This window comes from Melanaphis sacchari, unplaced genomic scaffold, assembly GCF_002803265.2.
Source record: "Melanaphis sacchari strain LSU unplaced genomic scaffold, SCAv2.0 Contig1_pilon_pilon, whole genome shotgun sequence".
In the NCBI taxonomy this organism is placed as follows: domain Eukaryota; kingdom Metazoa; phylum Arthropoda; class Insecta; order Hemiptera; family Aphididae; genus Melanaphis; species Melanaphis sacchari.
The window spans coordinates 1,672,190-1,685,574 of NW_020270976.1; the positions used below are offsets into that span (position 1 = coordinate 1,672,190).

General features: G+C 24.8%; 1 protein-coding gene across 2 annotated transcripts in view; it reads right to left on the bottom strand.

Annotated features, from left to right (window-relative positions):
* The window catches only part of LOC112593230 (GTP-binding protein REM 1-like), a 104,666-nt gene that overhangs the window by 81,171 nt on the left and 10,110 nt on the right, over positions 1-13,385 (bottom strand). The window contains exon 1 of one of the 2 annotated variants that reach the window (XM_025337586.1): positions 8,157-8,356. The exons of the other annotated variant lie outside the window; for it this stretch is intronic. Within the exon in view, the coding sequence (XP_025193371.1) occupies positions 8,157-8,173 (17 nt within the window). The 5' untranslated portion in view covers positions 8,174-8,356. Of the gene's footprint in view, positions 1-8,156; positions 8,357-13,385 lie in introns of those variants that run through there. 2 annotated transcript variants of the gene reach the window in all.

Below are 13,385 nucleotides of genomic sequence, written 5' to 3' on the forward strand. Positions count from 1 at the left end.
GTTTTAGCTAATTTTTTAAAATATTATTTTCAAAAACCATGTATAAAATGTTGTTGATGAACAATAATAATATGCGATATCGAAATTACGAATATAAGTTTTGTACAACATTGATAACAATAAAATTTGAAATGTATAGTACATTTTAATCGTTATAATTATGTCCTACATAAAATAATATCGATGAACATTGCCATCCGAAGAAATTATGGAAATTTTATCCAATTCAATTGCCAACTTCCTTGCTAAAAAGGAACGGTGGATCTCATTGTTAAAATTTGTTACTAAATAATAGTTATACATCTGAACATGAATGTAAGAGAAATATTTTAAACCAATTTATTTGTACTTTCATATCGTGTGTATGCAAAATTATTGTTTGAGATTACGAAGACGTACCAGAACAATTTTAATTATTTTACTAAAATATGACGCATATTATATTATATTATACAAGTTTAATAATTGTTTATACTTGCGTAGTTGTTTTTCTTAAAAAAATTTATTAACATGAAAACAAATCATATTATATTATATTAAAAAATTATTATACATCCGATAATAATATATTAAATTTATAAATTTAAAAAAAAATAATAGCAATAAGGGTTATTCCTAACAAATATATACAATATATTTTATTATTGGGTAATAATGATTAATATTATTTTTTCTTAGTGTTTTATTTTTTAAATAAAATAGATAAAAATTCAAAATTTGGAATTAATAGTACAATAAGCAAATTAGATCGTATATAAGCAACAGGTAGATTAACGCAATATTTATTTTAAAAATATATTAATATTTTAGATTTCACTATATTAAAAATATAATAACTTTTTATTAGAACATAAGAATACATACATTTAAAATAAATATTACGTATATTCATGTGATGCTAGATAAATATGATTTTGCTTTTTAATAATTTTTAAAACGATATATTATTTTTTAGTTGTTAATTTATTAGATATTAAAAAGAATTTATAAGTTAAGCTTTTAATAACTATTCAATAATTTATGAACGTATAAAACTAATAATTATTATGTGTCCAGTGAGTCACTATTATGATTGTGTAATATTTTAATTCAATGACCTATTATCAATTTTGTCAAAATATTAATCTCAAATGTATATAAAAATTAATTGGACCTATGCTATTTTAATATTTTTATATAGATATTATAAGAAAAATGTATTAAAGATCGTGTGTTAAATTTTTAAAAATTTTGACCCAACGAATAATTTTTTTTTTAAAAATTTAAAGAAAAAATAAAATTTGATTTTCATTACTTTAAAAAAAATAAATATTTTTACTCCCCTATAAGGTAAAAATGGACAGAAAAAACACACATCATGCAAAATCAATAAATTCATCGCTCCTTTGTGAATCTAAAAGACAATTTATTATTAAATGTTACATTCCATTTTCAACAGTAGAATTCTATATCTGTTTCAATAAACGATATTAGCTTTTAAGCTAATATTTTAATACGACAATTTAATACTTTTCCTCATCGTTAATTAAAATATAACAAATACAGGAACATAATCTCTGGCCAATTATATGTTATCTGGTTATTATACATATAATTAAAGCCATATTTATGAAACGATTCATATCCTGGAAATTTATTTCAAAATAATTATTCAACAAATCTATCCCATCCAGCTTTGCAATTGGATATAATGTTAGAGATATCATTAATTTACTATATATATTTAGCTTATGGCATATTTTAGATTTAATAAAAAGTAGTAAGGTACTTATTTCTTAACATATCCTTATTTTTTAATATATATATATATATATATATGAATGTATGTATGTTTATGTATGCATGTATCTTACAAATTCATACTATGCCGTTCTTCATAAAGTATATTAATATAATGTAAATTTATAGATTTAAATTAATTTGATTAGGTATGCTTGAATAATAATTTTACATTTTATTTGTAAAATTAACGACAATGGGTACACTTTGTGGCACTACTCGATTAGGGATTCAATTTCATTATTGTTGTTTATATTTTAATTCTGAACAGTGTGACGAATGCATTAATTTTACAATGATGTGTATTTGTATTTCTTATTTATTTTTTTGTGAAAACACTCTCTACAGTAGAAAAAATAAAAAAGTAAATTTCAACAAAATTGGATATTTAAGCAAACAATGATGATTTTATTAATTTTTGTAGTCATTCGACAATAATTGTATATTCTTAAAATATGTTCGTATAGTAAAATATGTTACTATGCACAATAAAATTTTAAAATAATTATTATCATTTAGTATGTACATTGTACAATGTACATGACTGAATAATAGTTTATAGTTAGTAATATAGGCTAACAGGCCGTCTCCGTTTAATCTCGTTTTTTTTATACAATGATTTATCACTAAATTCAAATTAAACACATCTACTAACGGTACAGTACAATAAATACTTGTTTGTCAGACTTTTTTTTTGAAATATTTCTTTATAAAATACATTTAGTATTTGAAATGAAAAAAATATAAATCGTTTATTTGCAATAATTAATAATTAATTACACAAAGTATTATAATTTAGTAATTATTACGAGTAACACACAATAATAATTCAAACTCATGTTTATATGAAAGTATAGTTTATAGCAGGGGTCGGCAACCCGCGGCCCGCGAAGCAATTTTTAATGGCCCGCACAAAAGTGGTTAATTTTTGTCCAATAACATTTTTCATATAATTTTCAATATTATATAATTCTTTTTCCTTTATAAATAAAATCTAATCTAACCGTTTTATAATAGTAATACAATTATAAGTATTATATCATAATATGTAATTTTTTTTTTAATGTGGTCCTTGATGAACGATTGAAAAAAAAATGGCCCACGTGGTTAAAAAGGTTGCCGACCCCTGGTTTGTAGGCATAGTCATTGAAATGGTATACAAATAAATATAATAATATTAAATTTCTTAAAAAAAAAAATTAATTATTATTTCATTATATCACAAAAAATTTTAATAAACGATAGGAAATAACTTATAAAAAAAAAATGTGAATTGCTTGACATTCGTTCATAACCCTCGCATTTTTAATTAGTAAAAATCTAACATCCATATGCGCAACGTCTAGTTAATTTAACTACTCTATACTCAATATATCATTTAAGAACGCTTTTCAAAAGTTTTCAAAACATATGAAATGCTTCATCAATATTAAACAACTTATAAAAAACTCAGAAAACAATAAAAATCCAAGATATTCTTGCTGAAATGAATATTGTAAATAACATTTAAATGTTCCACTAATCTATATATATATATATATATATAATTAATTATATGTATTAATTATCCTATAATTTCATATATACATAATATTTTAATGCACACAGTGCTATTAATCTTAGACGTTGAAGCCTAATATTAATAATAAAAATATTCTAGTAAAATGTAACATTATTATTAAGAAAATTAGTATACTTTATTATATTTAAGAAGTTGATTAATGTAAGATAGCATTGGTTTTATACCCTATAATTATTCTCGGATTAACTTGGCATAATAAAGTTGCTGGAGCATAATACAATTTATTCTTAAAGATGGTTATAATTTATTCAAAATACATTAATTATTTGTGGTTTGTGGTAAATTTACCTTTCAAACTTTCACTATTGTATTAATTTAACAAAATTATTATTTTAAAAATATAAATTAATTTTTACTTGGAAAACAAATTTAAATTATATATATATATTTATTTATTTATTATAAACAGATATTAAAGAATTTGATAAAAAAAATTATCCGATTTATTTAATTACATAATATATATATAATTATCTACAAAAATAATAAGTCATTCTATTATATTTAGTTATTAAAACACCAAAGCTAATCTGCAATTTGGAAATACTATACCTTGTTCTCAATACTGTTAATGGTTTATACACAAGAAAATTGTATATTCCTGCTCAGTTCTTCTTAGTTAAAGTGTATTTTAAATTCAATATACATCAAAGAAACTATAAAAGCATTTTATTTATGTATTTACATAGAATCGTATACAATTTTATAACTATTAATAATTATGAATACGTTTTTAATTATTTTATAATGAAGAAATAAAAGATTTTATTATTTTATAAACAGCAAGGTGTAGTATTTTTAAATATTATTTTATTGAAACCGTTAAAAGCGCCAAATATTGTTATTTATTTAAATTAATATCAAGTATACAATATATATTAGTTAAAATACAAATGTATTATTTTATAAAAATAGCTTATTAAAAATTATTTTCAATGGATATCATAAATAATTGTATTTATCATTAATATATTTATAACACAAATGGTTTGTTTTATTAACTTTTAAGGTATTTTATATCACACGAATTTAATATTAGAACGTTTACTGCTCACAGTAAAACAATTTAAGAATTATACTCATAAAAAAAAGTTTTTATCTTATTTTTTTACAATACATCAATTAAACTTAAAGCATAATCTAATAGATTTAAACACTAAATATACAAGTTAACTCAACAATCATTCTTGCTGTGATTTATTACCGTTAATTATTACTTCTGAGGTTTATACCACCACTATCATTAAAATTACAGAATAAGAGAAATAAATTGAATAAAAATGAATTGAGATAGTAATTGTTGTATCATTTTTTTTTTTTTTTAATTATTTAGTATTAAGTAGGTATTATTTACTTAAAATATTTGAGTACCTAGTGAGTATCTACTATATTTATACAGCTATACAAATGCATCTTCCGTTGTCAAATCATTTACGCCAAATAATGTAAAATATGCCCTAATAAAATACTCACTAAATAAATCACCAGGCTATGATCGCATTACTGCGAAAGTAGCCAGATCCATTCCATCTAGAGCTATTGTCCACATAATTCACATATTTAATGCTTCACTTAGACTTTCATATTTCCCTCTACTTTGGAAATTCTTCACTATGATCTTGTTTCCTAAACCCTAATAAACCACCAAACAGTCCTTCATATCATCGACCTATCAGCCTTCTATTTTTTTTTCGCTTAAATACTTAAACGATTAATTCTAAAACGTATTATACCCATCATTACTGAAAAGAATATTGTTCCAAATACCCAATTTAACTTTAGTGAGTCTCACTCGACCATACAGATAGTACACAGAGTTGTAGATGCCATTTCGTATTCTCTGGAAAAAAAAAACTTCATTGTAATTGTGTGTTCCTAGATATTTCACAAACCTTCGACAAGGTATGGCACGATAGCCTTTTATATAAACTTAAGAGATTTGTTACGTCCACTTACTACTTACTCATTAAATTCTACTTAACAGATCAACATTTTCAAGTTCGCTACAGATCCGCTCTTTCTAATATAGCTGCTATAAATGCTGGAGGGCCTCAAGATGACATCTTATCTTCTATTCTTTATTACATTTTTGTTTTTGGCCACATGTGGCCACAATGCATCAGAAGCTAACTACGCTGATGACAAAGCTCTCATTTCCATTAATAATGATCCAAACTTAACGTCAATTAATCTTCAAACTCACCTTAGCGCTATAGAAAAATTGTTTATCAAATAGTGGTTTAAAATAAACCAAAGTAAATCAATTCACACAAACTTTACCTTTAAACCTATCCCTTTTCCTGGAGTCTTTCTATACATTACTCCAATTTTTTACTCTCCAAGTATCAAATACCTCGGCCTTACTCTAGACCAAAGACTAACATGGGCTCTTCACATAGAACTGAAAAATTAACATTAAATAATTGTCTTCGCATGCTTAAGTCCTTATTATGATTATGTAACAATAAATACATCTCAATCAGAAAAAAACTGCTTATACATAAAACGCTATCGAAATCACTATGGACCTACGATCTTCAGCTCGGGGAAATGCGAAAAAGTTAAATATCTCGAAAATCCAAATCTTCCAAAATATTGCTCTTAGAAAATTAATGAATGTTCCAAACTACATGTCAAATCATACACTAGTACACTACACACAGATTTAAAACTTAAGTCAATAAATCATGAAGCAAAAATCTTTCATGAAAAATTTTACAGCCGATTAAATAATCATCCAAATTAATCAATAAAAAACTTGGCCACTCACACAATACCAAGCAATCCTCCGAGACGTTTGAAGCGTAAATTATATCGCGATCTTTTAAATTAAATTAAATAACAAACAAATAAAAAGTGTCATCAATGGGTGACTTCTTTTTTCAAAAACTCATGACCTGTTAACTCTTATTATATATTTTTATTGTGTCTAATATAATTTGATATCGATTTTTTATTACATGTAAAAATAAAAAAATAAAAAGTTATACAAATTTTTTCCTTTTTGCAAGTTGAGAATGATAAACAGTGCAGAATTATATATTCGTATATTAATTAATGGGTTTCATGTATGCAAATTATAAATTTCTCATTTATTTATTTAATTTGAGCTTCAAAGTAATTTAATTTAAATAATTCAAGCAAACTATATTGTTTTTTATATCCAATTAAGAAGTGCATAATGGATATTTAAATAATTGAATTTAAACATTATACTTGTTCAAGATTGGTATATAAAGTTAAGTTCCAATTTTAACTATTTCTTCGAATTAATTTTCATGATACGAATTAAAATTTGAATTATTTATCTGGTAAATATTTATAACTTATTTAGTAGCGTACCCTTTAAATAATCCATATAGTTTCTTTATACTTATTCGTTTTATAAATCTTAAAAAGTAAATTATAAATCTCAAAAATCAACAAATATGAAAAATTGGACAATCAAATATTGAAATATTCAACTTCAAATAGTCCATGAAAAAAAAAAAAAATTATAAGCAACTTATACGTACACAAATGACAACTCAAAGAAAAATATATTTTTAAAAACGAAGGTATTTAAGTTAAAGTTATATTTCTGAAACCTAACTTCGGTCAATTTTTACCTAACTACAACAATTCTATGTATAATTGTTTTAAAATATTTCTAAAATCATTAGTTCGATTGTATAATACAGGTAAACACGAGAAATATGTCACGGAATGTAATACGTTAGATAAAATAAATATTTAATAAAACGCTTCATTTCCTCAAAATATATACACTTTGATATAAATGTAAAAAAACTCCTTTAAAAAAAAAAAATCGATCGTTATTTCTTTCATGGGTGATATTGTACGCATATTAGAGTAGTTTATATTCACTTTTTTACTCTTTGTATGCGGTTTGTGAACATATTATACACAAACGAAACACATACAAATTTCATTTTATGTTTACTTATTCATTGTTTAATGTAAAAATAAATAATTAATTTTATAAATCATATACACAAGAATTATATTTGATAATATTCACTTTGAGTTTTAGTAAAATCTATCCAAAAATTGATTCTCAAAGCAACGAACGAATCTAACAATTTTTTTTTTAATTTACAGAAAATTAAGAATATGTAAACAACAATTTTTTTAAATACATTTTAAATATAGGTACCAGAACATTTATAAAATATCACATTTTAAAACTAATGCGTAGTTAGAAAAACTTTACAGCTCGTTATCTATATATTCTTGCTCAAATAACCAGCAGATTAAAAGTTTTATGCAACTGAGCATTTAAGTACTAAATATATCACACCTTCAATTTAGCCAAAATAATTTGGTTAAATAAAACGTTGAAAAATATAAAATAAACAATTATTATATATTCGCCATTAGTTTACTACTAACAAGGTTATTCTATAAAAAAAAAATTTCAAACCGTCTTGTACAGTTATTTTTTGTTATTAAATATTGTTACGCCTCGCTCAGTTTTTGACGATATTTTTTCTATAATTCGTATGATTAAACTACTTTGAATTGTTAGGTTTGGTTAGTTTCATGATTTTGTTTGTCTCAAAATCATAGTGAAAAAAAACGGATTTGAATAACACAAAATACCGTACGTACTATTGAATCGCTGTTGGGGAGTACCTAACTGCGGCAGGAAAGGTAAAAAAAAAAATTTATACAATTATATCATCGCTGCGGTAATAATTATTATGATATTACTGTACTGTACAACATACAACTAGCCCTGTCGCCCGCAGTCCAAGTACACGGGGGACGTAAGTATAACAATAAACACGCATACCTGTAAAATGTCATCATCGATAAGAATGGCAAAAAAAAAAAAAAAAAACCAATATCGGTAACACACGCACGCTCCGGTACACGACGATACAGACGAATCAAATGAAATACATGACAATAGTGTGCATAATAAATCACTGTTTATGAATTCTAGAATGACTGAGCACGCGACGGACACAAGGTGTGAGGGTCACGCAAACCGCTCTACCCACAGAACAGACGGTACTGGCGGCCTCGTGCGCGATCGCATCAGCTTCTGTTTGGACGCTGTCGGCGGTAAACGGGCGCATGGCGCGCCCGTGGTGAGGTCGTTTTGACGGCGTGGAGGGGACCGAGGGTGAACACCGTACGATAAGGATGCTCACCAGAGGCTGTTTGGGATTGTTTTGTCCGCCAGAAGGGAGGGTCGCGACAGACTTGAAGTTTCGAGAACGGTTGGAGAAAAAAAAAATTTTTAACATAATTAATGTTGTACTTACAAAGCAATTTAGCTTGTTTATTTATGTTTTTTTTTTTTTTTCATCTTTTACTCGATACACGCTCATAAATACTGAAAGGTTCATCAATATCCTAGTACAATTTTTCCGCGGACGTAATTAAAAATTAATCGTTTGGTCGTCGAGTGTGATTTCTACCGATCCACGACATATTGGACCCAACTCGTTTAGCTGGTCGTTTTGACAATTTCAAACGGTATAGAACAGGTACGAGGAGACGTTTTCATTGTTACTCACGTCGTCATTTACAGGGTAATTTTGTAATTAATTGTTTATAATTTATTTTTAAAATATTCTGAACTATTAGTATATATACAGAATATGACCAATTTCTAAATCCCACTCACAAGACCGCAAGTATGCCACTGCATACTGTAGCGGTTGACGTGGGACTGATGTGTATGTGTTCCTTGCGTATTAGCGCTCACTACGACCAGAAAATCATAATCATCCACCGAGGCTATTGACGTAACGTAGAATTCATCTTTAATTTTGAAAAACATTTTATTTAGATGTATTTCAATATTTTGAAAACAAATAAACTCGTTGTATAATTTGGCAATATTCGGTCTAAAACTTCGGGCTATAACGAGTTATCGAAAACTACGTCACCATAATGTAGATATTCGTGCAGACAATGGGTTAACCTGGGAATATCATATTATCGTTAAACGACTAATGCTGCAAGGCGCTATAGAGATGGTACTTTATTTTGAACGTGTCAAATAGCATTCTACATCGTCTTAACGGTGTTCCGCAAGTATCGCGTATAGCTGCAGTTAGGTAGGCGTGAGCCCTAGAGGTAAGGAACTTATGCACGGGAACGTGTACCGCCAGTCATATCGCTATCTCAAAGCGATTATATGACCGAAATCTACCATTAAAATTTTACACGTAATATTGTAACCACGATAACGATGGGTATAGTGATTAGCAGCGCAGTGCAGGTTTGTTGGCCAAACGCCACCGTGTGAATCTATGTGTTGGTGATGTAGCGTATCATTTTTAAGAAAAAAATCGTATTATAATCTATCAAGTGTATTTGTGCGCTGGTAATGGAGGTATACGAGGATAATTTAGATCCACGCAGATTACAAGGATTTAAGAGGTATTTTAACAAAAAAAATATATCTAAAAACCAATGGTGATATAATGTACGCTCTCCTATAAAGCGATATACGTAAGCGACGTATACATCGACCAAGACACAGAACCCATAAAAGATCTGACTTTATTGAGTTTTATATGACCCGGACCATTATTGTTACACAAAAACGATAAATCAAACATTCAACCTGCCTCCACTGAAATGGTGTTCTACTGAACACATGTATAAAACATAGGTATTCGTCAAGACTATTCAGTATTTTTCATAAGTAATGCTTTATTCGAATATCATGTAGATACATTAATATATTCTGTTAAACGTATATACTTAAGTGTTCTAAGATTAATGTACAAAAAACGCACGTACTACGTCTTAAAATTTCATGAATGGTGCTTAATTTTGCTTAAAACATGGTAGATGTTTTTTATTTTACATAACAATTTTTGCCATTCTTTTTTTACAAAGAAAGAGAGTTTGTGTGTTCGTATTTAAAAATATTACAAAATGATTAACAATTATGCAAATATACGTACTTTTTATGTAAAATCAACCGAAAAATAATTGTTTGAAAACAAACACGACTTTTATATTGTAAAATATAATAAAAGATGAACTTAATATTTATTTAAAGAATTTAGTCAGATTACAATTTAATTGCTTATACGCTTTGTAGCATTCACAATAGAATAATTAAAACTTTAATCAATGATATTAAATTTTTGTAAATGTTTGCTTATAGTCCATAACTTTAAAAATTAAAAAGCTACGTTAAGAACTTTTTAAAATATTATGATTACAATCCTATAAATAATAATTATTTAACTTTATATTCGTTTATATAATATTATATTAATCGTTCTTGTTATAATAATTAACAGCTCAAAATAAAATTATAAATAAATTAAACAATTTCATTCATTTATATTATTCTCTTGATAATATCAGTCTTATATTTAACTAAATGAAAGTCATACTATTTCGAAGGCAATTTATTAAAATATTATAAAGTTAGATACCTTTGATAATGATCTGCAACACAGTTCTGTATCTATTTTGCCTATACAAAACGCCATTTACTATATTTTTTATTTATATATAATAATAAAAAAAAATATAATATGCTAAAATAATAATTTCACGCATATTTCTTTATTTTATTGATTTAAGATATAAACTATAAATATATTTTATTTTATTAATATATCTGTATAATTTTAAATTGTTATTATTTTTTTTTTTTTTTGGTAAACATGTTGATAAGTTTACCAAAAACACAAAATCCTAACTAATAATTCAGGAATTGATAAAAAATATAAAACATAAATTAATTCAAATAAAATAGATGACGTATGTATATTTAATTACATTTAATGACTAAAAAAATATATCACGTGATCACGTTAAACCATCGCTATAAATTCCTGCTGAATAAATTAAAAAGCATAATAAACATCTTGATTTTTTCCACAATTTATTGAATTGCTTTTGTTCTTACAATATTACAGAAAATTATTAATAATAAACTAATATTTATATTCAAATTTCAATTATAAAATTAAATTAAATGTGAAAACTAGAATTTTTGATGAAGGAATAATTTTATTGATTATGGTAGAGATTGCTAGTTACAGTAAAGAAAACAAATAGAATAGCAAGACATATAAATGTTTTATAAAAAATAATTACCAACAAAATATTTAACACAACTAACTGATAACCAAGCAACTTCATGTACGACATTTATAAAAACTGATTATGAATTAATTTCTCTAATATAATATAAAAAAGATAAAAAATAATTTCATAAAAAAATAGCAACGGCTTTTTTTTTTTAAAAATTAGACAGATAGAAAGAGGATTTACAGTTAAATGTATCAAATGAAAATAAAGTTATAAAAAAAAGAAAAATATCAAATAAATAAAGAAAACTCTAGTGAAAAAATGTACGAAATTACAAAGAGAAACACAATATGAAGTCAAAGAAACCAAAATTAGAAAAATAACAATCTACAAAACTAGACATTTTTAATAAATAAAAGTATTATGTTCTTACCGGTAAACATAGCAATATAATAAATGTTGATTCAAATATTTGAAAACTAAAAGTACTAAGTTAGCTCGAGGCAATAAAAATAAAAGTTCCAATATTAAAATTTTAAAATTTGGAAATTCATTGGACTATAATTTAAGCATTTTGCAAATATTAATATTATATTGGTGTTGGCTTATTATGTTAAACAACGTTAACTTTTAGTATTAATTGTTTGTTGGCGTAAACCAAAAATATTTCATTTACCTAATAATTTGAGTTCATTATTATGGTAGCGTACTTTCATATAATTTTAATTTACATAATAAATTATAATAATTATTTTTAAAATGAACTCTGTTGCATGCGACGAATTAATAAATTTCATAATACTATAGCGATTTGAAAAAAATATTTTAAAATATAATAATATATTTAGAACTATGTAGTTATATACTTATTATGCTTAAACGAATTAATGCATAAAAAAATAAATACATTTTAACTATAGTTTGTTATTACATTCGAAGGTATAGAAGGTTATAGAACTTTGAATGATTAATAAAATGAAAACTATATTTTCTATTAATATAGTAATTAATTAAAAATATTAAGCAGACAGTTTAATTTCAAAATATATACTTATCTATAATAATATAAAAGTAAATTATATGATAGTTAATATAGGGAGTATATTATTATGATTATTATATATAAACACATTAGTTCAATATAGCTAAAATATTTACTCAACTTATAGAAATAATATCAGGGCAATGATCAAAAAGACTATATAGGTAATTTAAAGATTTACTTAAAGATATATATTTATATATATATAGAATACGATGTATCTTACCATGTTTTTTCAAAGTATATACCCATTATACTAACTTTCTTATTAATAATAATATCGTCTGTTTAAACTTAAAAACTTACCTAAATATTAGTTTAAGACATTAATTAATAAATAAGTTATTCAACTTTTAAAAATTTAAATAAACTAGCTTATATTATTTCAACAAAATTAACTATAAAAAAAAGTGTTGATAAGGAATAATAGTATAGTGAGACAATGAGTTACTCTTTATACATGGTATTAAATATAATATTCAAAATTAAAAATGAATCAAAATATTAACTAAATATTCAAATTAAACTCTTTGTTATAAATACTAAGCTAAAAAATAAAAATATAATTTTCATGTTCAGTAAACAATTTAATTGTATTTTAAAATTATATTAAATGTAGTTATAAATTATAATTCCTGCTTCATAATCAGTAAAATTTCAAATATTAAATTCAATATAAATTAAAAGAATGATAAATGCTAACTATAGACCTATTGAAACATCGAAGGTAATAACTAAAAGTTGACGAAGGATGTTTGCTACCCGCACCCTTTGGTTCTTTGGTTAAGCCTTGTTTATAATCCTTAAATGTTGGCAATATTAACTTACCAAATTGAATTATTTACAGCATATAGTATTTACGCACACAAACTTATTATATATGATAAATATCTACTAAGTTATTTCAATGATATTATTTATTCATAACAATATGAGATCGGATGAGTAATTTTAGTTTATGAT